The sequence below is a fragment of the Equus asinus genome, chromosome 16 (assembly GCF_041296235.1).
Source record: "Equus asinus isolate D_3611 breed Donkey chromosome 16, EquAss-T2T_v2, whole genome shotgun sequence".
In the NCBI taxonomy this organism is placed as follows: Eukaryota; Metazoa; Chordata; class Mammalia; order Perissodactyla; family Equidae; genus Equus; species Equus asinus.
The window spans coordinates 14946174-14972108 of NC_091805.1; the positions used below are offsets into that span (position 1 = coordinate 14946174).

At 36.4% G+C, this 25935-nt stretch overlaps 1 protein-coding gene across 5 annotated transcripts in view; it reads left to right on the forward strand.

The window, feature by feature from the left end:
• Nucleotides 1–8032, forward strand: part of DNAJB4 (DnaJ heat shock protein family (Hsp40) member B4) — a 45481-nt gene extending 37449 nt beyond the window's left edge. For all 5 annotated transcript variants that reach the window (XM_014849901.3, XM_070486661.1, XM_014849905.3 and 2 more), the window contains 2 exons: nucleotides 3650–4218; nucleotides 6309–8032. In XM_014849901.3, coding sequence (XP_014705387.1) covers nucleotides 3784–4218; nucleotides 6309–6542 — 669 coding nt within the window. In that variant the 5' untranslated portion in view covers nucleotides 3650–3783 and the 3' untranslated portion in view covers nucleotides 6543–8032. The remainder of the gene's footprint in view (nucleotides 1–3649; nucleotides 4219–6308) is intronic.
• The last annotated feature ends 17903 nt before the right edge of the window (nucleotides 8033–25935 follow it).

Sequence of the window (25935 nt, forward strand, 5' to 3'; positions counted from 1 at the left end):
CATATGACCCAGCAATTCCACTTCTAGAAATCTATAAAAGAGAAATGAAAATCTAGGTCCACGCAAAGACATGGACGTGAATGTTCATAGCAAAATTATTTTTAATGGCGCCAAACTGGAAACAATCCAAAAGTACCATCATTCAGTGAATGGATAAACAAAATGTGGTGTATATATCTGTGTGTGTACACATACATACACCCGTATATACACACAAAGGAATACTACTTAGCAATTAAAAGGACCAGTTTAATGAAACATGGTACAACATGAATGAACCTCAAAAACTATGCTCAATAAAAGAAGTCAGATGTAAAAGACTACATATTCCATGATTCCATTTATGTGAAATGCATGGAAAAGGCAAATTTATAGAGAAAGAGAGCAGATCAGTGGCTAGAGGTTAGAGATGGGACCAGGGATTAGTTACAAATAGAAACTAGAGAACTCTTTGGGTTAATGGAAATGTTCTATGACTAGATTGTGGTGATGGTTGCACAGCTCTACAACTTTACTAAAATGATTGAATTGTATATTTACAATGGGTTGGTTTTATAGTATCTAATAAATAAAGCTATTTTTAAAGACAGAGAAATTTTCTCCATAGTTCAATCATTTGAAAACAAAAAATACAGAACTACAGATATTTAAAATTGGATTTTGAACTAGCCTCTCCCAAAAAATTTTAGTTTGTTTCTTAATTGTTCAGTGGATGTCAAGAGAAGTTTGTATTAAAACACTAAAAAAAAATATTTCAATAACACATCCTTACAGTATCCTAGTTCTCTAACATTTCTTTTTCTTTATGCTATTTATTGTTTATGGTTTACTCAATAACTTATTTTAAATCCTAAAAGGTCGTATTTATATGATCAAACTTGTGTTTAGTATGTTAATCTTTATACTAGCTTGCGTCTTCTTTTCTTTAATTTATATATTTAATCAGCTGGATCTCTTTTTGTTTACTATGTATTTCTAAAAATAAGTAAATTGGATTTTTGTGAATCGTAGCTGTTTAAAGGATCTCATTATGCTAGCATCCCTGTAAGTTTTGGCTGTAAATCTGGAGTTTTACATAGTAGATCTCCTTAAAGTAAGAGTTATTGAAGTCTTATAATTTTTTCTTTGAAATCCTAATTCGTCTCTAATGCTGCTGGTTTGGATAAACTTTTAGTCAACTAATTAGTGGAAATATCGTTATGGAGAGTATCCCAAACACGTTTGTTTTTGAATTGCGAATTGGTTGATTGCTTGGTTGTTTTTTAAATAATAGCAGCCTTGTTATAGCATAGGCAAATGTTGATTCTAGAGTACATTCCTTAATTACATAAAGTGATGATGGTGTCTAGAAAACATTTTGGATAGCAGAGGGAATCTAGTTGAATATTAAAATGTTCCATGAGTAGTATGTATGTGAAAATGTATGTAATAAAGAGTTGACTTTATAGTTTATGAAATGCCTGTTACAATTCAAGTGTAGGCAACGCAAGTAATACTTGCATTGTAATTCATAATAGTTCATGTTATATTGGTATGAATTTTGGTAGGATTTTCTGTCACTATAGTATGCTGCCCTTTATCTGAGCTGTGTAGTTGACCGTTTAGTCTCAAGGAAGACCTCAGAGATCCTTTGGAGGCTTTTTGTCAGCTTTGATAAATGTCACTTGAGACAGTGTGTGAATCTTCTCAGGGGCTCTGTAATCCTGACTGAGTTACCATTTTTGGCAGAGGAGGGAAGGGGTTTAGGGAAAAGCCAAACCCATGATGTAATAACTTAAAATGCAAGTCTTTCTTTTCATGAATCTATTGTGAGTCCAAAACATTTGGGTTTTGTCTTATAGAGGGCTATACTCAATTTACTTTATTAACTCCCTATTAAATTATTGTACTCTATTATATATGTGGGGTGAAAGATGAAATGATTGAAATAATTTAAACATTGATTTAGTCGCAGTAGTCATGACCTTGAGTTATATACATACCCTATCATTTAAAAAAATCTATCACTAGTTTTTTTTTTTAACATTTGGAGGTATGACTATACCACTAAAATTTATAAAAAGATATTTTGGATGAGTTCTTGTCCTGCTTGTATTTTTCGTTCTGTTTCTACAAGGAATATCCCTAACTGCTATTTGGATATATCTCTCAATTACCTTTTGACAATTTTCAGATTATTAAATTTCTCTTGATCTCTCTAGATTTTTATTCATGGATGAAGGTAAAAATTTAAACATTAGCTGAGAATGTTGGATGAAATAGAGTACACGTATACTTTTTAATGAAAGAAGCCAAATAGAATAAGACATGCAAAACTAAGCCTGTTTGAAAGCATGCTCAGTGATTCCAGTAGAATTTTTTATTGTTAAATCTCTCATAAATATGTGGGATTATACTTTATATTGCTTTTGCTTCTTCCTCTTCTCAGTCCTGATACTCAAGACACCTTTTAAAGTTTCTATTGAAGGGACTTTAAGAATTAGTTCATTCGTCTATTCAATAAACATGAATGCCTATCGTTTTTAGCCCTGTATGCATGAGCAATGCAAAAATGAATAAAATGTATTTCCTGCTCTCAAGTTACTCATTGTTTGAACATATTGAAATTTCTTAGTTTAATCTCTGGAATTTTTCACAATTTTAAAATTTTTAGACTCTGTTCCTGCTTGTTTCCTTGGTCAAGGAATGCCCATAAGGCTCATTCAGAAACTTTGCTGATACTGTAATGATATAAATCCTTGTCAGTATTGATCTCTTAAAAGATCACTATACTAGTGTTTTGTGGGTTTTAGTAGAATCTTTCTTTGGTATATAGTGGAAAATGCTGCTTCAAATATGTAATTTCTTTTGAGCTACATATTACTTAGTTGAGCCTTAGAGAACATGGTCCAAGAGTCACTGTCTTGGTGTTTGAAGCAAGTTGTCTGCAATAGACAGAAATAACCAGTCCAAAGGCCTTACATGTCAAGAGGATTTGCAGCACTTGATTTCAGTCTTCTTTTTACTTCTGTTGAAATTAATGCTATCACATAGTATGCCTAGATAAACAGTTTTGTTATCTAAGATAGGGATAACAACTTTAGTGTCTAAGAAAACATTTTTCATAGTGTCCTATTATTAGGATATTTTCCTCTTGTCACAGAAAGAATTCTATTTTAATTCTTAAACAGTAAAAGATCTGAAATAAAGCTAGTTAGTATAAATATGATATTTTATGTTATAGATTATGCTCATTGATTATAATGATACTTAAAGATTTAGGTTATGCATTTTGCATTGAAGACCTTTTAATTGACGTCTTTTAAAAACTTAGATTTATATACTTCAGATTGTCAAACCAGTAGATTTTGAGATAAGAGGTTCCCAATTTTTATTTATTTTCTTATTTACCTGTGGAACAAAGATTCAGAAGTAAATTATCCCTTAAAGATGGGGATTTGGAGGAAGATTTTGAAAGCTAAAAGTTTAATTTAGGATGGAATGATCAGAAGTTATGTAGCTATTCTGTATTTAGTTATAGTGGCATTTCTGGCCAACGTTAGTAAATTGCAACCTAAGTTGGCCAAAGTTTATTAGTAATACAATTTTTGAAAGTTTAACTTTCAAGAGTTGCAAGGTTTTTTCTAATCATGCTTATCTCTTCATTTAGGGTTGAAAGGAGGAGCAGGCGGTACTGATGGACAAGGAGGTACCTTCCGGTACACCTTTCATGGTGATCCTCATGCCACGTTTGCAGCATTTTTCGGAGGTTCCAACCCCTTTGAAATTTTCTTTGGAAGACGGATGGCTGGTGGTAGAGATCCTGAAGAAATGGAAATAGATGGAGATCCGTTTGGTGCCTTTGGATTCAGCATGAATGGATATCCAAGAGACAGGAATTCTGTAGGGCCATCCCGCCTCAAACAAGATCCTCCAGTTATTCACGAACTTAGAGTATCGCTTGAAGAAATATATAATGGTTGTACCAAACGGATGAAGATTTCTCGAAAAAGGTTAAACCCTGATGGAAGGAGTTATAGATCTGAGGACAAAATTCTCACCATTGAGATTAAAAAAGGGTGGAAAGAAGGCACCAAAATTACTTTCCCAAGGGAAGGAGATGAAACACCAACTAGTATTCCAGCAGACATTGTTTTTATCATTAAAGATAAAGATCACCCAAAATTTAAAAGAGATGGATCAAATATAGTTTATACTGCTAAAATTAGTTTACGAGAGGTAAGTTAGTAGGACCTAGGATTCTGAAACCAAACAGAATTATACATCTGATTTTAGGGAATTTAAATAATAGCTAACATTTATTTAATGCTTACTACACATTATTTTATTTATTTATTTATTTTAAAGATTTTATTTTTCCTTTTTCTCTCCAAATTCCCCCGGGACATAGTTGTATATTTTTAGTTGTGGGTCCTTCTAGTTGTGGCATATTGGATGCCACCCTCAACATGGCTTGATGAGCAGTGCCAGGTCTGCGCCCAGGATCCGAACTGGCAAAACCCTGGGCAGCCGAAGCAGAGCACGCAAACTTAACCACTCCGCCATGGGGCCAACCCATACACATTATTCTTTAAATTCTCTTAAGAACCCTCTGAGGTAGTACTACCTGTTAGACCTCTTTTATGGATGAGATTGTATTTTCTAAATTTAGTTACCTATACTAACAATTTAAATGGCAATTTCAAGTGCTAATTGGATTATGTACTATGAGGCCTAGTACTGGGTTAACTCTACTCTGTTTTTATAAGTCTGGTTTATGAGATTTTGCATTGTAATCTCATCACCTTAGTCCACGTATGAGACTTTTTCCAAAATTGTTAATTTGGAATAATTAACAAAAAAAGTATTAAAAAAGAAAATAACTTATAAGGGTACTGCTTTAATACATGAGTTCTTATTTGTTGTGTTTTTAGGCACCATTTCTCAAATTGGATTATAATCCTGCAAATATGGCCATGTCGGTTCCCAGCTTAAAATTCTTTTTTTTTTTTTAAGGATTGGCACCTGGGCTTGTTTGTTGCCAATCTTCTTTTCTTTTTTTTCCTGCTTTATCTCCACAAACCCCACCCCGTACTCAGTTGTATATCTTAGTTGCATGTCCTTCTAGTTGTGGGATGTGGGACGCCGCCTCAACATGGCCTGATGAGCGGTGCCATGTCCGCGCCCAGGATCCGAACCCTGGGCCACCGCAGCGGAGCACGCGAACTTAACCACTCGGCCACGGAGCCGGCCCCTAAAATTCTTAAATAACTCCACATAGGATCTACCATAAAGTCTAAATTCTTTAGCTTAAAATAAAAGGTCATGTTTAGTTTGATTTCTAACCATAAATGTATGTGCATTTCCCTAAGTTTGCTGTGTCATTATCTGAGCTCTACTTGCTGCAACACTTGTTTCTCTCTCTGCCTCAATACCCGCCACTGGTCCAGTGCTTACTCAAGCATTCTGTACTCCTAGAAGCTAAAGGAGTAAGTGGGCGCCCTTTCTCTCACAGAAGACTTCTGCACATACCTCTATGCCAACAGTGTGCTGTATTATAATTACTAGTTTGCTTCTGAGTTCCTTGTGCATTCCTTGAGGTGAGGTCTGTGTTCATGGTCCCTGTATGCCCAGTATCTAGCAGGAATGTGTGGCATATAGTAGATACTCAGTAAACATTTGTTGACTAAAACAATAAATGTTCTTCTAGGGGCCGGCCTGGTGGTGCAGCGGTTAAGTTCGCATGTTCCGATTCTTGGCGGCCCGGGGTTCGCCAGTTTGGAACCCAGGTGTGGACATGGCACCACTTGGCAAAAGCCATGCTGTGGTAGGCGTCCCACGTATAAAGTGGAGGAAGATGGGCATGGGTGTTAGCTCAGGGCCAGTCTTCCTCAGCAAAAAGGGGAGGATTGGCAGTAGTTCGCTCAGGGCTAATCTTCCTCAAAAATAAAAAAAGTTGTGACATTATCCCTCCAGGGAAGTAGGTAGTTGCTCCTATCCTGTTCTTTCCAGTCCTGAATTTCTCCCTCTTCTTCTCTCCCCCCCAACCCTGCATCTTGAATGTTGTAATAGCAGCCTCAGACTATCCATTTCATTCCAGGGCAACATGAAAGACATCCTTACTTCTCTTTCCCTTTTCCTTTCCTTCCCCTTCTCCTTTCTTTTGTATGTCCTGAAGGGATTTTCTAATGAGGAAAAAGTCTTATAATTATTGATATTCTTTTGGAGGTTAAAAATTTACCTTAGTGGTAGCATCTTTTATACCTGGTGGTATTTTTGTTTAGACTTTTAAGTTTTGGAGTTTATTAATTTTATTTCGTTCATTCTAGGCATTGTGTGGCTGCTCAATTAATGTGCCAACAATGGATGGAAGAACCATACCTATGTCAATAAATGATATTGTGAAACCTGGAATGAGGAGAAGAATTATTGGATATGGGCTGCCGTTTCCAAAAAATCCTGACCAACGTGGTGACCTTTTAATAGAATTTGACGTTTCCTTCCCAGATGCTATATCCTCATCATCCAAAGAAGTACTTAGGAAACATCTTCCTGCCTCCTAGAATGAAAAACTTTGTTACCCATATTTTGATAAGGCACTGAAAATATAAAAGGACTGGCTATTTACTGTTGTAGATGTGAATTCTGTATAAAGACATGTAAATTATTTTGAGGGTTCATTAAATTGCATGAATAGAGACGGGTCAAATAAATAGGCAAAAGGGATTTTTACAGTTGGAGATGAAGAGAAAACCATTCACTGTATTTTATTTCATTTCTCCCAAATCAAAAATTTTTAGTATTTTGCTTACATGTAAAATTTGTTTTTGTGGAGTTAGTAAATATATTTCTAATAAAGTACTAGACTTATATCTTTACGTTATCAGTATGATAGGTTCTCATTTATAATGGAAATTTAAATTCTCAACTGAACTACACATGTGATATGTATTTCTGGAAAATAAAACCCCAAGTCATTTGGAAATGTGGTTAACTAGATTTAAATCACCATCTGAAATGCTGTTATAGGGCTGGTATCCATAAAAGAATATCCTAATGCATATGTTTTACCATTTTGATTTTTAAAGTATTCTGTAGCATTTCTTAAAAACATAGCTGTAAAGTTCTTAAGGCAGACCTTTTCTTCATAAAAAGGAAATTAATGGCAATTTATCTCCTGTGGAAATCCCAGTTGCCTGAATTACTGATATTTTAGAAGTAGGCTGTTTTTAAAATGCCATATGTAATTTTATGCAAGTTGACTATATATCTTGGACTTATAAATTATAGGCACATTTTATTGTCCACTAGTTTAAAATAATTTGTTTAAAATTGTGTTTTTAGAGGAAATATTGTTATGTGGAATTAATTTTCCAATTAAATAGTCTTCTATAACTTACTCATAATAATCTATATGTACCTTATGCAATTTCCCTAAAAATAATAAACTACCACTATGGTGTTAAACCAAAATACAGGGAAAATAAACACTAACTGCTGCTTATGAATGATGTTGCTACTACTTGTTATGCATATAAATATTTTACTTTTTCATATGTATAGATTGCATTTCTTAGGTGTTTTAATTTTTTAAATATATTTACGTTTAAAAAATTGTTTTGTTTTGTTTTATTACTGTAGCGAGAATGATGTTTCAAAACAAAGTCTTTAGTTCAAAAGTAACTTTCAGGATGATTGTTATATATACACAAGGTATACTGGGTCCTATCGCCTTTTAGCAGGATATGAAGTCTTATTCTTTTAGAAATTCAATAAATAGGTTTTACTCACCATATACTTTATAGCTTTATTGAGATATAGTTCACATGCCATAGAGTTTACCCTTTTAAAGTGTGTAATTCAGTGATTTTAGTATGTTTACAGAGTTGTGTGACGACTTTCTAATTTCAGAACATTTTTATCACCCTAAAAAGAAACTCTATATCCTTTAGCATGCGCTCCCAATTCCTCCATCTCCTGGCAAACACTAATCTACTTTCTGTCTCTGTGGATGTATCTCTTCTGGACATTTCATATAAATAGGATCAAACAATATGTGGCTTTTTTGTTTGGCTTCTTTCACTTGCATAATGTTTTCAAGGCACACCTATGTTGCATTGTGCGTCAGTACTTCATTCCTTTTTTATGGCTGAATAATATTCCCTTATGTGGATATACCACATTTTGTTTATCCATTCATTAGTTGATGGGCATTTAGGTTATTTCCACTTCTTGGTTATTATGAATAATGCTGTATGAACCTTTTTATACAAGTTTTTGTGTACGTAATTTTTCAATTCTCTTGGATATATACCTAAGAAAAGAATTGCTGGGAATAACAATATACTCTAGTTGCAAATTGAAGATGCTTGAAAATGCCAGAGAATTCAGTTAATCATACTTATTTTTCCATCTAATTCATAAATGATTCCTTTATAACTTTGTTTCTCTGAATGGCAGTTAAAACTTCCCCTAGGGGGAAGTGTGGACATTGTGGAAATTTTCTCACAGATCTAAAGAGATCAGAAGAGCTGAAAAGCAACAGTCAGAGTCGCCACTGTAGTTTCTATTTTAAACTCACTGTCATTTATTGCAATTTTCTTAAGCATTTTTTCCCAAGCTAAATAAAGGATTATAGATTAGATAGATGGATAATCTTTGGATTAAAAAGTATTTTTTTAAAAATACAGAATTATTCTTCTAGTAGTAAAAAAAAATTTGTATTGCCATATAAAAACAGTATACCAATACCTTTCTTGTCTTAAGGATACTGATAATGCCTTAGCATGTAGTAAGTGTCCAATATTTATATGTTGAATTAATATAAAAGAGTTTTAAAGTTTTCTTATTTATTTAAATTATGAAAGTACTTTTTATTTTATTTATTTTATTTTTTTTGAGGAAGATTAGCCCTGAGCTAACTGCTGCCAATCCCCCTTTTTGCTGAGGAAGACTGGCCCTGAGCTAACATCAGTGCCCACCTTCCTCTCCTTTTATACATGGGACGCCTGTCACAGCATGGCTTGCCAAGCAGTGCCATGTCCTCACCTGGGATCAAGCCAGTGAACCCTGGGCCACCAAAGCAGAACATGTGCACTTGACCACTAGGCCACCGGGCCGGCCCCTACTTTTGATTTTAAAATGTTCTTCTCTTTAAGTTCAACTGGGTTCTTGGATACCTGGAATTGTTTTCGTTTGTTTTTTGTTTGTTTTTTTGGGTGAGGAAGATTGGCCCTGAGCTAACATCTGTTGCCAATCTTCCTCTTTTTGCTTGAGGAAGATTGTTTCTGAGCTAATATCTGTACCCATCTTCCTCTACTTTGTATGTGGGACGCTGCCACAACATGGCTTGATGAGTGGTGTGTAGGTCTGCACCTGGGATCCAAACCCGTGAACCCTGGGCTGTGGAAGCAGAGTGCACGAACTTAAACACTACTCCACTGGGAGGCCCCTGGAACAGTTTTAAAGTACTGTAGATCCCAGTAAGCGAATTGATAATGATGTTTATTTTTCTTACAAGAAAAACCACAAGTTGCTTATGCTTTTTAATTAGGATGTTTTTAGGCAAGGTGTGTACTCTTCTCTTGTCACCGACCCACCACTCTGTTGTGTTACGTAAAACTACTTCACATGTTTAGTTCATTTGCCTTGCCAGCTCTGAAAGCATCTGAGTTTGTGACCCTACCTTATTTTTTGGCTCATCACTCCTGCCTATTATTAGCCTTTCTTGGGGCAAGGAGTTGAAAATGCTCTTGTTTGTTTTTAAGAAACTATTATTTAACTAGTTACGATGGATAAAATGAAATTAATATATGTGATTGGACTCAGTAAATGGCTTAGAAGTGACTACTCTGTCCTCATATTTCAAGAACTGTTTTACTTAACCTCACAGAGTTAAACATCACCCTTAATTTAATAACACAATGTTTATCCAATAACGTAGTGTATTGCCTATATATCTGGCTTTCATATGCATATATATTTTCCTCTGTTTATGGAGAAGTGTAGAGAAAAAATGTGATTTGTTACTTTAAAATAATTATTTATTTGAAGAGATGAGTTTTACAGATTAAATCTTTCAACCTTTTTAACATATCCTTTTTTCTGTGATACTTAGTTCATAAAATTCATACACGTTTTGGAGCTGGCAAGAATTTTAGAGATCACATTTCCCAGATGAGGAAGTCAACCCGAGAGGCCAGATGACTTCACTGTGGTTAAAGAGCAAGCTTGCAAGGGAATTCTGAGGAGTCTTGTCTCTTATTCTCAGTGCCATTTTCCCCCAGTCCCCAATGATAGTTTGTGTTGCTAAATTTCCAAGACGAGGTCAAATTCTGTTAAAGTATATGTGCCTATTTCTTTGTGTAGTCTGGGCAATTAAACATATTTGAAATATTTTGAGTCATTTATGAATATGTAACTATAAACATAATTTGATGGTGTTAACTAGAAAACTTCAAACATTAATGACAAAAACTGCCTTTTTTTAAAAAAATTATTTTTATTGAGGTCACATTGGCTTATAACACTGTAAATTTCAGGTGTATATTATTATATTTCACTGTCTGTGTGGACTGCATTGTGTTCACCACCAATAGTCTAGGTTTTATCTGTCACCACACGTGTGCCCCTTTATCCCTCATCCCCGTCCCCTCTGATAACCACCAATCTGTTCTCCTTACCTATGTGTTTATCTTCTACATATGAATGAAATCATATGGTATTTGTCTTTCTCTGTCTGACTTATTAAGCTTAGCACAATACCCTCCAGGTCCATCCATGTCACAAATGGCACATTTTTTCTTTTTTTTTAAATGCTATTTTTTTTTAAAGATTGTCACCTAAGCTAACATCTGTTGCTGATGTTTTCTTTTCTTCTTCTTCTTCTCCCAAAAGCCCCCCAGTACGTAGTTGTACATTCTAGTTGTGAGCACCTCTGGTTGTGCTATGTGGGATGCTGCCTCAGCTTGGGCTAATGAGTGGTGCCATTTCCACATCCGGGATCTGAACTGGCAAAACCCCAGGCTGCCAAAGCGGAGCGCACGAACTTAACCACTGGGCCATGAGGCCGGCCCCCTACAAAAAAAACCCACTATTTTTTTAAAAAGGGAATTAATGTGTACCCATCAGAATTAAAATGTACTCGTCATTAATTTAATAAAATGTATTCCAGCCTTACTCTCCAAAACTGTAATGCCACATCTGAACTTTTAGATAAACGTTATAAATTTAAGATTTTTCCAAGTAAAAAAATTACTGCCCAAAATATGTGAAATTATATCATTGTAAAAGGAAAAGAAAAGGAGAGAGAGAGAGATGAAAGAAGGGGGAAGGAAGAAGAAAGGAAGAAAAATCCCTGTAGATTTATTGAGGAGGAAAATTTGTAATAACATACAGAAGCTTTGCAATCATTTACAAATATAGTAATCCCTCCAAAACTAAAAATTGATTGGTACATCTTCTCTGTAGCTTTTAGAATTTTGGTTTGTCTGAATGTAGTTCTTGAGCCATTTTTATAGAGAGAATTTTAAAAAGAGGAAACTGGAGGATGAAAAAAGAATGGGAAAGTAAAGCAAATGGCAGAGGCAAGTGAGAAGTTTTGGATGCAGGCTTAACCATGAGAAATAAAACCACAGGCAGAGAACTCTACTCCTGTTTCTGTTAAAGGGATGACCTTGAGATGAAGTAAAAACTCTGGACAGGAAGTACTATTGTGACATTAAGTTATAATAGGAGGTTCTGTATTAGAGAAGAGCTTGAGAAATATTTAGTTATGTTTATCTAATAGGTTAAATGTACAGTATTTTTAATCTCAAACGTATTTTGCATTTATTGAGCTTTGAGGATATGTAGATTAATGTTTTTCAATAAATTTGGGAAGTTTTCAGCCATTATTTCTTCAAATTATTTTTCTGCTCCTTGGTTTCTCTTCTCCCCTTCTGGTACTCTCCTCTTCTAGAACTCCAGTTTTGCATATATTGATGCGCTTAATGGTGTTCCACATTTCTCTGCGGCTCTGTTCATTTTCTTCATTCTTTTTTCTTTCTATTTTTTGGATTGCATAATCTTTATCAATCTATCTTCAAGTTTGCTAATTCTTTTTTCTCCAGGTTCACATTTGTTGTTGAGCCCCTCTAGTGAATTGATGGTTTCAGTTATTGTCCTTTAAGCTCTAGAGTTTCCATTTGTTTCTTTATTGGTATTCTCTATTTCATAAGACATTGTCATATCCTCCCTTACTTAGTTAAGCATGGTTTCCTTTTGTTCTTTGAACATATTTATGATGGCTACTTTGAAGTTTTTGTCTGTGAAATCCAACATCTGTTTGCTTCACAGGCAGTTTCTTTTGCCTCTTGTTTTCTGGTGTATAGGTCGTACTTTCTCTTCCTTTGTATGTCTTGTAATTTTTTTTTAATATTAAGCATTTTAGATAATATAGCAACTGAAGGTACTGGTCCCCACCCCCTTGTAGGACTTGTTATTGTTATTTACTTGTGTAATGACTGGCTGAATTATTTTAGTGAAGTCTATTTTTCCCCTGTAATGTGAAGCCTCTGATGTTGCCCTTCAGAGGATGCAACCTTCAGTCAGCTCAGTCACCCTGGGATGACAGTGGTTTTGGCAAGGCTGCCTTTGACTGTCTCTTTCCCTGACCACACCCAGCTGTTAAGCTACACTAATTGTTGACTGATATTCTATTATTTCAACAATGCCCTTGGGCCATAAATTGCTCCACAAACTGATCACATCAAATTAGACATCCTTGGAAGGGATAGTTCTAAAATTTTGAGCTTTGTTCTGACCACAGGAGGGTTCCTCCCAAGTCTCTTTCCTCTTATCTCTCTGGCAACCTAGTGCTGGGGGGTAGGGATAATGTTGCTCTTCTTTTTGAGTGACACCCCTGCTTTAGCACCTGAATGCTGGGGGCGGGGGGGCGATTTGGGAGTAGCCCCAGGTCTCCTCAGCTTCTCTCTCCCAGCATGGAAACCCTGCCCCGTGAACCAGTAGAAGGGCACTGAGGGCTCCAATATTCTCAGCAGTGCTAAGCACAAGATAGATCCTCCATCCCAAGTCGGGGTGGGGGGAATGGAAGAAGAGATCCCCCAACTCTCCCTCACACTCACCCAGATCTTAGCCTCAGCAACAGGTAGTGGGGCAGGATGACAAAGGCTGACATTTTGCCTTCCCAGGAAGATAAGCCTCTGACTGGGTTATAATTCCTCTGATTCTGGTCGGAGGAACAGGGGCATTCTTGGCTGTGGCAGTCTGGAGTTTCTGTCTCACTGAGCTGGAATGGGAAGGGATAGAATGGGTCTTGGTTCAGATACCACAGACTCTCACTATTCTTACCAAGTTTTAGTAGATTTTCTTGCATAAATGTTTCTTCCTTTGCTGTATGCTTTTAGAACCATTTCTAGGAACTTTAATAGTTCTAAAAAATAATTTTCACTGGGGACTGGGTCTCCAGAGCTTCTCGTGCTGTCTCATACCTGAGCTTCATAACGTCTCAACCCTAACAGATTAAAAAAAGCTTCTTGAAAGGGTGATAGGTAAGTTGCTTGTAATATTTTTTTAGTCGTTCATATTTGTGTAATTATTAAAATGCCTAAACTAATATTAATGTGTTTTAACAAATGTCTTTGGAGAAATAAAATGGATATATCTTTATTCTTTTTTATGAGTAATGTTTTTACTCACTTCTGAATTATAAGCTGAAATAAAGCACATAGTACTATAGTACTAGAGGGTGGTCGATTTAAAATATGACCCACGTAAGAATGAAAGCAAAATGTTGGTAGAAAGAATACTATTAGGCATCTGGTTTTACCAGTAACTAACATTTGTGACCTTGGGCACATGGTTTAACCTCTCTGTCTTTAGCTTTTTTGCATTGGTTAAATGGGTTGCAAATAGGTCCTTCAAGTTTATGGCTTGTCTTTTATTTTTTTCACGGCACTTTTGGATGAATAGAAAGTCTTAATTTTTAATGTAATCTAGATTCTCAATCTTTTCTTTTATGGTTTGGACTTTTCGTGCATTCAGAAATTTTTACATTCCTTGAAGTCCAAAAGATACTCTTTTTTATTTTCTAAAAGTTTTCAAGGTTTTAAAAAATTTCACTTAAAAGTTTTTAATCCATCTAGAAAAGCTTTTTCTGTATAGTATGAGTCAGGGCTCCAGTTTCATTGTTTCCACCTGGATAACCAATTGTCTCAGCACCATTTATTCAACAGACCGTCCTTGCCTTGGTTGATCAGCAATGCCACCTCATATAGTTCATCTCCTGGAAATCCAGGAGTCTGGAAGAGAACATTGCGTCGGTGGTTCCGTGAGATTTCAGCTCCAGGTTCAGACAACAGGGAACCTGGAGAGATGGAAGGACAGAGGGCAGGGCAGGGCTGCAGGAGCAGCAGGTAGGAGGGCATCAGTGAGGGCATCCAGTGGGCATCCATGCCTGGAGTCCCAGCCCAGCCTGATCTGGAGCCCATGATGATTTTTTTTAAATCGCAAATTGCAACTCGTGGTATCTGATAAAGGATTTTATTTTTTATTTAGGAGTCAAAATAAAATAAAATTAGATTGTCAAATCACCTTTATTTAGTTATTAAAAAGTATTTACTGAGCATACTCAGTGTATGTCACTATTGTTGGTGCTAGGATATACAGTTCTACCACTGAAGACCTTATGTTCTAATCGTGGGAGATAAACAATAAATATGTTGAAAAAATAACTTGTTTTTTGGATGATAAACATTAAGACAAACAATAATGAGATAGAGACTGGTGGGGAAACAAGAGTGCTACTCTTTAGAGCAAAGAATGTCTCTTTGGGAAGAGTGACATTTGCACTCAGACCTCAAAGATGCAAAGGGGGCAGCTGTCCAAGACCTGGCAGAAGAGCATTTAAGAAAAAAGGAACAGCAATTACAAAAGTCCTTGGATGGGAACCTTTATTGAAAAGAAGAAAAATACATTTAATTAAGATTTTCTTCCAAGTTTTCAAGTCTTGTTGATATTATGTTTCCTAATACACACCAAAGAGGCAGAAGATAGTGTCAGAGAAAGCAAATGGGACCAGAAGATGTGAAGCGTTGACCTCTGAGCCTGGCTTTCACGGGCTATAGAACCTCAGTAAAGTTTCTTTTCAGGCTTGTTTTCCCTATTCATAAATGGAGAATACTTATCACATGTACTTCTTAATAGAATATGGTACTGTATGAAGACTGCTAGGTATGGACAAGGTGATATTAAAAGAAAAGTTTACTTCGGCATTTTAAATTAAGTTAAAAATTCATCTTTAGCCAAAGTTTTTCAAATGAAGATTTTAAAGGACATTGGTTGTATAGCTCTCAGGCTGCTGATTTATATACAGATAACTTTCCTGCATATTCTTGAAATTTGAAATGCTTACCTCTTGAAAATGAAAATAAAATTACAGAAAAGATTTACAATCAATAAGGAATATGAGTATATTAAAGCAAAAATAATATATTTCATAGTCATGGTTTCAACCTTTCTACCCCACGTGGGCCTTTTATTATATTATTTCCCCCATAAAATCTTTTCAAAGAATTTTTTTCTGCTGAACAGATTGTATTTATTAATAATAATAATTTTTTTATATATCAAACAATACAACTGCTAGTCAGCTACCAGTAAACAGGAAGTAAACAGCTGGAAACAAAGAACTTGATGTTTAAAAATTAACCTCAATAACCTGTTTGACAATGTATGATTCCATTAAGCAATTTGGAACACTGAAGGTAACTTGATGACTTACTTCCATTAGTTTCCTTGGACTCTGGAGACCTCAGATTAAGAGCCTCTCACCTTTGTCTTTGATCATAATTTTGGTGACTGCTGTTAGATGATAATGACACTAGATGAAGTCTATTCTCCTGTAGGTTAAATTGTATTTAGTAATTGTACCGTAAATTTAATTCATTAGAATGTATTATTTTTTTCAATCATGGGCCAGAAGTTTGTTTGTACTATTAACAACTTTGGAAGGTCCTGCAAGTTTCCTAAAAAGAACAAAGTTCTTTTTGTTAGTTCTTGATGTTAGGGTAGAAAAGAATAATGTATGCCTTTTATAATTATAACAAATCACAGTAAATGATCCATGGAATTTAATTAGGTAGTGCTATTGTTTCATAATGCTTTGAAATTTAAACTATTTAATAGGAATGATATGGCTTTGGAAAATTGGTACAGGGGACAAAATTAGAAAATTAGTTTGCCTACCTCTCTTGATTATTCTTCACTTAACCCCCCCATTTTTTTCTCAGAGTGTTACTAGAGACAAGAAAAATATAGAAATTTAGAAACTTTAAAATATCTATACATTAATAAGCTTGTTAGAGTTCATTTTCAAATATCAACCCACTTTACAATGTAGTATAAAAAGTTAATGAACTACAAACATTTCATAAATAAGTAAAACTGTTACCCAACCCAACTGGTCCACTTCTTCATGAGGTGAAATCAGAACCTTCACCAGAAGTAGTTGTCACACAAAGTAAAGTTTATTTGCAGCAAATAAGGAGCCCATGGGGAATTATTTCTACTACTTTTTTGATCTATAAAAAGCAATATGAAATTATCTGATTTTTTAACCTATAAAAATAATCTCATATACATATACATATACATATGAAATGAAAATTTCATAAAATATAACCTACCTTTCTTAGATGGAATGACACAGATATTTTCCATCTTACTCTGGTTAATTATATAATTTGAAAAACACTCCTAGGTATTCTTGGAAAAATATAAATGTAGCGATTGCCAAAATTTAAAACCTGTCCGTTTGTTTAAATCCACTTTTAAACTATTGATTGGAAGGTTTTAACTCATAATTTGATTGTTGGAACAGCAATAGATATAGCTCTTTCTTGGTCATGAGACAAATCCTAATAAAAGACCATTATTTCAATTAATTTATAGGTGGACTTCATTCCACTCCCTCCCCCAGAACTTAAGATAGTTGTAGATAAGAACATAAATTTGTATTAAATTTAACATATTAAAGACCCATATCAGTTGTGACAATAACAGATTTCTGTCAAGTTCTGCTTACATATTGTTTTATCAAATCAATTAGTTGGTAACCTTTTTTAAAAATTCATTTATTTTACTTTTTGAGGAAGATTAGCCCTGAGGTAACATCTGCTGCCAATCCTCCCCTTTTTGCTGAGGAAGACTGGCCCTGAGCTAACATCCATGCCCTTCTCCCTCTACTTTATATTTGGGATGCCTGCCACAGCATGGCTTGACAAGCAGTGCATAGGTCCACACCCGGGATCCAAACAGGGAACCTCAGGCTGCTGAAGCAGAACATATGAACTTAACGGCTGCACCACTGGGCCAGCCCCAGTTGGTAACATTTTTAAAAATTAAACTTTCAAACCAAAGACCTTATGAAGATCTCACATTAAAAGATGTATGTTTTAGAAAGAAACATAGAAATGTCTTGAATTTCTCATTAGATTTATTTTGAATATTAATTCAGAACAGACTTGAATTAGTTTAATACTGATGTGTTGCTTTACCCTGATTGCAGGGAAGATAACTTTTATTTTATTTTTTTAAATTGTTTTTCGAAGATTTTTTATTTTTCCTTTTTTCTCCCAAAGCCCCCCGGTACGTAGTTGTGTATTTTTAGTTGTGGGTCCTTCTAGTTGTGGCATGTGGGATGCTGCCTCAGCATGGCTTGATGAGCAGTGCCATGTCCCTGCCCAGGATTCAAACTGGTGAAACCCTGGGCCACTGCAGCAGAGCACATGAACTTAACCACTCGGCCACAGGGTCAGCCCAGGAAGATAACTTTTAAATGGAGCACACTTTTACTTAAAATTTTTAAAAATTTACTTTGAGTTTTAAAGTAAATTTAAAATTTATTTTAAAAAAATTCCATTCTGTTTGCCAGCATCACAACTATTCCTTTCAGGATTACATATGAGGAAAGAAATACCATTAAAAGAATCAGATTGGGGGCCAGGCCAGTGGCATAGTGGTTAAGTTTGTGTGCTCCACTTGGGTGGTCCAGGCTCGCTGGTCCAGATCTGGGTGTGGACATATGCACTGCTTATCAAGCCATGCTGTAGCAGGCATTCCACATACGAAATAGAAGAAGATGGGCACAGATGTTAGTTCAAGGCTGGTCTTCCGTAGCAAAAGGAGGAAGATTGGCAGCAGATGTTAGCTCAGGGCTAATCTTGATAAAAATAAAAAAGTATCTGATTGAATTATATTTTCACATTATTTCTTATTTTTATGGTCATCATTATAGACCACAAAAATAGTGTAGGGAAAATATGTTTCCGAAGTTGTCATATTCAGTGGGTTTTTTTCTTCTTCTCCCCAAAGCCCTCCAGAACATAGTTGTATATTCCAGTTGTAGGTCCTTCTTGTTGTGCTATGTGGGACGCTGCCTCAGCATGGCTTGATGATCCGTGCCATATCCCCTCCCAGGATCCGACCCAGTGAAACTCTGGGCTGCTAAAGCAGAGCATGCGAACTTAACCACTCGGCCACGAGGCTGGCCCCTCAATGATTTCTGTTTGTAAGCATTAAGTAATCTTGACGTTTTAGGAGATTGTACATACATAGTATTTATGTGTAGCCTGTTGGGATTCATAGACCTTCAGAAAAGTGTCCTCTTTATTACTGTTATTTCAGACCAAGTTGTGCTTCTGAGATATAAATAAATGGGCCACATACATATATCTCTTGGGCAGAAGCCAAGAAATTGTCTCATAACTCTTCTTATAAAAAATTAGAAATTATTCAAAAATTAATTTGCATTGAGGTGTGTATGTGTGTTTGTATATATAATTTCCAAAGTCATAAAAGTATATTTTCAGAAAAACTAAAGTTGCTTCTCTTTTCTAGAAAAAAATCAGAGTACTAGTTGACTAAACATAGTTGGAAGATATTAGCGCTATTAGGTAAATCATTATACATAGTGTATTAGGATTCTCCAGAGAAACTGAACCAATAAGATATATACAGATATATGTAAGAGATTTATTAAAGGAATTGGCTCATACAATTAGGGAGATCAAAAAGTCCCACAACGTGCTGTAAGCAAGATGGAGAACCAGGAAAGCAGTGGTATAATTTAGTCCAAGTCTGATGGTCTGAGAACCAGGGGGCCCCTGTTATAAGTCCCAGAGTCTGAGGCCCAGAACCAGGAGCTCCAAGGTCCCAGAGCAGGAAAAGATGGACGTCCCAGCTCAAGAAGAGAGACAGCTCTGGATACGCCCTTCTTTCCCCTCAAGGGGTTGGATGATGCCCGCCAACCTTGGTGACAGCAGATCTCTACTCAGTCTACTGAATCACACGCTAATCTCTTCCAGAAAGTCCCTCACAGACACACCCAGAAATTTATGGTTTTACCAGCTATCTAGGTATCCCTCAGCCCGACCAAGTTAACACAAAATTAAACATCACACATAGCACTTAAATTATATGTTATTATTGTAAAGAAGTATGCTTCTTTTTGTTATTTCTCACTCAGAACACAAAAGGAAATCATGGTTGTTTCATTTATTACAGGTAATGCCTCACTTCAAGGAATAAGCACCCATAATGGTGTCTGACTCAAGAGTAAATATTAGCTATCATTAGTCATAGCATCTTTTCAGTTGAAAGTGAACTTAGAATCTGAGTTTCAGGCCTCAGTGCCAGGATTTATTTGTTCAATACCTCCTAAATGTTTAAGAGTAAACTGTACGCCCCCGCATTAGATTCATGAGAATTTGAGGGTTTCTAGTTCCTGGCCAGGATGGGAAAGCAGCAGGAACTGTAAGCTCCCTCTCTGATAATCAACCCCAGAGAAACTCTGGAGCTGGATGGAAACAGGAGCAGCCATGTGGAGATTTCGGCTGTCAGGGTCTACGGGTAGCAGGCTGGTGAGGCAGCAGTGAGAGGATTAGCTGGAGGAGAGCTTCAGTCTGCTCTTGCCTTTCTCCTGCTTCACCTTGTAACAGACATTGCCCGCAGCTTCACTTCTGAAACCGGAGGCGAGAGCCCATGTCGCAGATGCTGAGAACTGCAGTTCCCCAGGCAATGCAAAGCCTCAGCATCAGGTGCTGAGGAAGACAAACGTAGACTGACTGGTAGTCCTTGGATATTCATTCCTTCTCCTCCTTCCCTTTGAGGCCCTGGACTGGTGAATTACTTCTCCCAATGTGCTTCTCACTAGGGATTTAAAGGTAAAACTCAGATGAAGGAGTTGCCTAATGGACAAGCAGCCGACCAGAATGACCCATACATAGTGTTTAGGCAGTGCCTGCCGTCTGTGCCCTTGGGGTCCTCTCAAGACCTTCAACTCACTGATTCCCTTTGTCAATTTTCATTATCAGCAAGAGTAGCTAGGGGGATGTGGCCAAAGTAAAAAGATACCAGACCATTTTTTCTCTCCGTGTAAAGTGGATAATCAAATGAACGGCCCAAAGTTCTGCACACCGGGAAGACAGCCCCTCACTCTGTGTTTCGGGGTCACCCCAAGTGGGATGCAGAGCAGTAGCTTTCCATTTGGGGCTGGTGCCAGCATACTGTGCAGATCCAGGCCTGTGTTTCTTCCTCATTCATAACTAGTCTTTACTTAGCCCCAGTCTTGCCATATCGTTTCTACTAGTGGAATGCATTATTCCATTAATTCCAATAATGTGATGTGTATGTCAACTCTGTGCTTTGGTTGACCATGCAACATTCAATTCACGAGAAGCAGCTTTCAGGCTTCCATGTTGGGAAAGTGCTTTCTAGGAGCATCCTGAGCAAAAGGTAGTGGTATTAGGGAACTACCAGTGCTTTAACAGGGCTACAGTGTGGGGTTTGATTTGGGAGAGAGGCAGGGGAATTGGAGGGGATCTGGTGCTGGATGTATGCTGTCCTAAGATATTTGTGTTTTATCCTATAAGCCAGCGGTTCCCAAATTTAGGGTGCATCAGAGTCACCTGGAGAGCTTGTTAAAACGCGGATTGTGGTTTTGGAGTGGGACCTGAGAATCTGCATTTATAAAAAGTTCCTGGGTGATGCCGATGGTGCTGGTCTGGGAACCACACTTTCAGAACTACTGCTATAAGCAACAGAAAACAAATGAGCAGTTTTAAATAAGGAAGTAATGCAATCAGATTTAAGTTTACTAAGCATTTGAGATCCTGGTGGAGAAGAAAGCACTATAATGGTAGAGAATGAGATAAACTTTCTTTGGGGGAATACATTTTCTTTAATTCCCAGAAAGAAGATGTCTGTTACAGACATAGAACCAGATTATCAGCAAAACTACATCCTCTTTTAACAACCACAAGGATGATAAAATTTTAAATTTTCTATTTTCTCTTTCTTTTTTTTTTGAGGAAGATTAGCCCTAAGCTAACATCTGTTGCCAATCCCCCTCTTTTTGCTGAATATATTTTACTTAATGCCCAGAAAGAAAATATCTGTTACAGACTTAGAACTGGATTATCAGCAAGACTAAATCTGCTTTTATTTTAACAACCACAAGGATGATAAAATTTTAAATTTTCTATTTTCTCTCTCTTTTTCTTTCTTTCTTTTTTTTTTTTTTTGAGGAAGATTAGCCCTGAGCTAACATCTGCCGCCAATCCCCCTCTTTTTGCTTAGGAAGACTGGCCCTGAGCTAACATCCGTGCCCATCTTCCTCTACTTTATATGTGGGATGCCTGCCGCAGCATGGCTTAACAAGCAGTGTGCAGGTGTGCACCTGGGATCCAAAGCAGCGAACCCCAGGCTGCCGAAGCAGAACGTGCAAACTTAACTGTTGCGCCACTGGGTTGGCCCCCTCTTTTTTGTGTGTGTGTGATGAGGAAGATTGGCCCTGAGCTAACATCTATTGCCAATCTTCCTCATTTTTTCTCCCCAAAGCCCCAGTACATAGTTGTACGTCCTCCTAGTTTTTCTATGTGGGATGCCAGCTGAGCATGGCTTGATGAGTGCTGGTGCTAGGTCTGCACTCAGGATCCGAACCGGTGAACCCTGGGCCACCAAAGCGGAGTGCATGAACTATGCCACCAGGCCAGCCCCCAAATTTTCTATTTAAGTAGGAATAATCCATTTTCACCTTCTAAATGATACCGATTGATAAAAAGTTAAAGTAGTCCCATAGTTTTATATTGAATCATAGACTTATATTACTTTTGTATTTAAAGGAATTTTAGGTAATTCAGTCCAACTCCCAGTTTTATTTTTTAAAAACAAGTAAGGAAACTAGTGCCCAGAGCTGTCAAATGACTTGCTCAGAAGCTAATTGGTAGTAAATTTTAGACTAGTTTTCCTTATTCCTAGTCTCGTGTTCTACATTAACCACATTATCAGTTATAATCAATTGCTTACAAAATAAGATTCAAACTTCTTCCTAGTATTCAAGATTATTTATAATCTGGTATCAACCTGATTTTCCAGTTTTATATATTGAAACTCCAACCCTAGGCACATATGTAAGATAAACTATTCATATCTTCTTATGTTTGGCCTCTGCAGAAAGAAAGTCCCCCAATTTTTCTCTACATGTGGTCCTTATAGCATTTTTTAAAAAGATGTATTTATTTATTTATTTATTTTTCCTATTCCTCAAAGCCCCCCAGTACATAGTTGTCTATTTTAGTTGTGGGTCCCTCTAGTTGTGGCATGTGGGACGCTGCCTCAGCGTGGCCTGATGAGCAGTGCTAGGTCCTCGCCCAGGATCCGAACCAAAGTGGAGTGCGTGAACCTAACCACTTGGCCTGGGGCCGGCCCCAAGTCCTTATAGCATTTTAATCCTAACTTCTGTCAAAATCAAGGTCTACCTCAGACTGAAGACATTCCTGATCTCTTTGATCAGAATCAATCTTTTCCTCAGTCTGCTTATTTCCTTGTAGAGCTTATTATAATTTGCTTTGTATAATTAACAATTATGCTAATCTTCCTCACTAGATTGGGTCTTCTTGAAAAGAGACTTTGCCAGCATTTAGGTCAAGCCTTATGCAAAACAATTTCTTAATAAATGTTGCATTGGGGACCGGTTCTATGGTATAATGGTTAAGTTCAGCATGTTCCACTTCCACAGCCTGGGTTTGCAGGTTTCGATCCCCGGCAGGGACCTACACCATTGTCAGTCATGCTGTGGCGGCCAACCGCATATAAAATAGAGGAAGATTGGCAGAAATGTTAGCTCAGGGCTAATCTTACTCAAGCAAAACATGAAGAAGATTGGCAAGAGATCTTAGCGCAGGGCACATCTTCCTCAGCAAAAAAAAGTAAATAAATAAAAGTTGGATTGAATTTATGCTGAATAATTTAAACAGTAGACATTTTGTGGAATTTATTTGCTAATATTTTTATTTAAGACAGATGTCTAAAGAGGCAGGGAACAATTTGGAAAGAGTAGACTATTCTGAATTGAAGAAATATTAAATACAATGTGTCATAAAGATAGATTGTTTGATTACTTTCTGGCTTCATTTACAACTTGAAATATTCATTTACTAAATAAACATACTTCAGGATTGAATGTACTGAGCAGATAAAAATGTGATGATCAGCATAATCAAATTGTTGACATTTCCTATTATACTTGAAAATGATTGGATTGCAAGTGTTTTTAACATTTCTCTTATAACTTATATTCACTATTTAAACCAACTTTTCTTAATCCAAAATGTTTGGAATAAAATGTTCTGATTCATTATTTTGACTAATTAAATATATGCCATGTTCGGAAAGTCTATTTTCAAAGTTTATGAGTAGAATGGAATATACATATGAAAACTATTACCAAACACAGGACACGTACTTGATTCAAAGATACTATAGGGTCTGACAGTATGTCATTCATTTTCATTATGAATACCTATTGTGCAATAATAATTAATATTCATTAATCATTTACTATATGCTAGGTACTATGCTACCTGGCCTACAAATATTATTTTGCATAACCCTCATATTAACCATAAGAAGTAAATATCTTTGTGGGGTTTTAAAAATTTTTTAAATTTTATTGAGGTCATTATAGTTTACAACATTGTGAAATTTCAGTTGTACATTATTATTTGTCAGTCACCATATAAATGTGCAGTTTTACCCCTTATGCCTACCTCCAACCCACTTCTCCTCTGGTAACCACTAAATTGTTCTCTTTGTCCATGTGTTAGTTTATCTTCCACATATGAGTGAAATCATATGGTGCTTGTCTTTCTCTGACTGGCTATTTTGCTTAACATTATACCCTCAAGGTCCATTCATGTTGTGAATGGGAAGATTTTGTCTTTTTTATGGCTGAGTAGTATTCCATTGTATTTGTGTGTGTGTGTGTGTGTATATATATATCACATAGAAGTAAATATCTTTGAGTATGAAAAATTAGCCAAGAGAGATGAAAAGATCTGCCCCAAATTATAGTCAACCTCTATTATATAATAATGTGATGACTTGAATCAAGTCTTTTAATGGAAAACCCATGCACTTAATTGATAACCTGAACAGCTTCCGAGATTTGTTAACAGTTGTGGAAAGTATAGGAAATGATACCATCTCTATATAATATTCCCTTAGGGCTCACTTTTTCCTTTTAAACTCACCATGTCTATTTGTTTACTTGACTTTTGAAAGGAAAGTGGAAAGCAGGATACCCACTTAAAAATTCCAATTGGATTTTTCCGTTATATCGACGTCATGTAAATAATACTCTGCATTCTGCTTGGCAGGCATGAGCTTCACCCTATCTCTGCTAACATCACAACAAAACCTGAATTACATTATATCAAATTATTGAGGTTATTATAATGATGTGTTTTCAGGTCAAATTCCTTTTTTTTAGAGATTGGCACCTAAGCTAACAACTGTTGCCAATCTTCTTATTTTTTTTTCTTTCCGCTTTTTCTCCCCTAATCCCCCCAGTACATAGTTGTATATTCTAGTTGTGGGTCCTTCTATTTGTGGCACGTGGGACGCCACCTCAACATGGCCTGACGAGTGGTGCCATGTCCGTGCCCAGGATCTGAACCTGTGAAACCCTGGGCTGCTGCAGTGGAGCACGCGAACTTAACCACTCAGCCACGGGGCCGGCCCCTCCGGTCAAATTCTTAATTTTAAAAACTTTCTGGGTAAGTAAAGTGTTCTAATTTTTTTTTTTTTTTTTGCTGAGGAAGATTCACCCTGAGCTAACATCTTTTGCCAGTCTTCCGCTATTTTGTGTATGGGTTCCTGGGACAGCATGGCCAGTGACAGGCAAGTGGTGTAGGTCTGGGACATCGAAGAGGAGTGTGCCAAACTTAACCACTAGGCCACTGGGACTGGCCTTCAGTGTTCTAATTTTAATTACCAAATGCGGCAAAATATTTTTGGATAACATTTACTAGTATGATTTTTCCAGTAAAATTAAGGAACAAAACAAAAAATATTTGGCCATGTTTGAGAACCTATTATTTGCATGTATTTCAAGTTTAAAATGGAACACTTGGAGACAATCGTCATCACTAGCTAATGACTCTCAGGTGCTGACAATCTCTCACTGTTTCCCCCAGCAAATGGATAGGACAGTGACCCCATATTTCAGATTTTTGATACTTAATGTAATTAGTCCAGAATTTCTACTCTTATGTGAGATGTTTTTCTTTAGAGAAATTATATATTTTTTTAATCTGTGCTTTATCTTGACCTTAAAATCACTATAGTGATTATTTTAAAAAGGTTGTTTAGGTTACTGTTTTCATAGAAAACATTTGTTTTACTCTATAATTTTGGGTTCTGTTTAAAGGAAATTATTTGCCCAACTCTGAAAGTGTCGTCAAAGGCTTATATATCAACTATTCACTATTGCTATTTTCAGTTTTGTATACAGTTCCTGAATGATTAAAATATGTGGCTTCTGAACATGGCTGCTTTCTGAATCCCACGCGGCAATTCCATATTTAAGTTATTGTATAAGAACTGACGTTACATTAG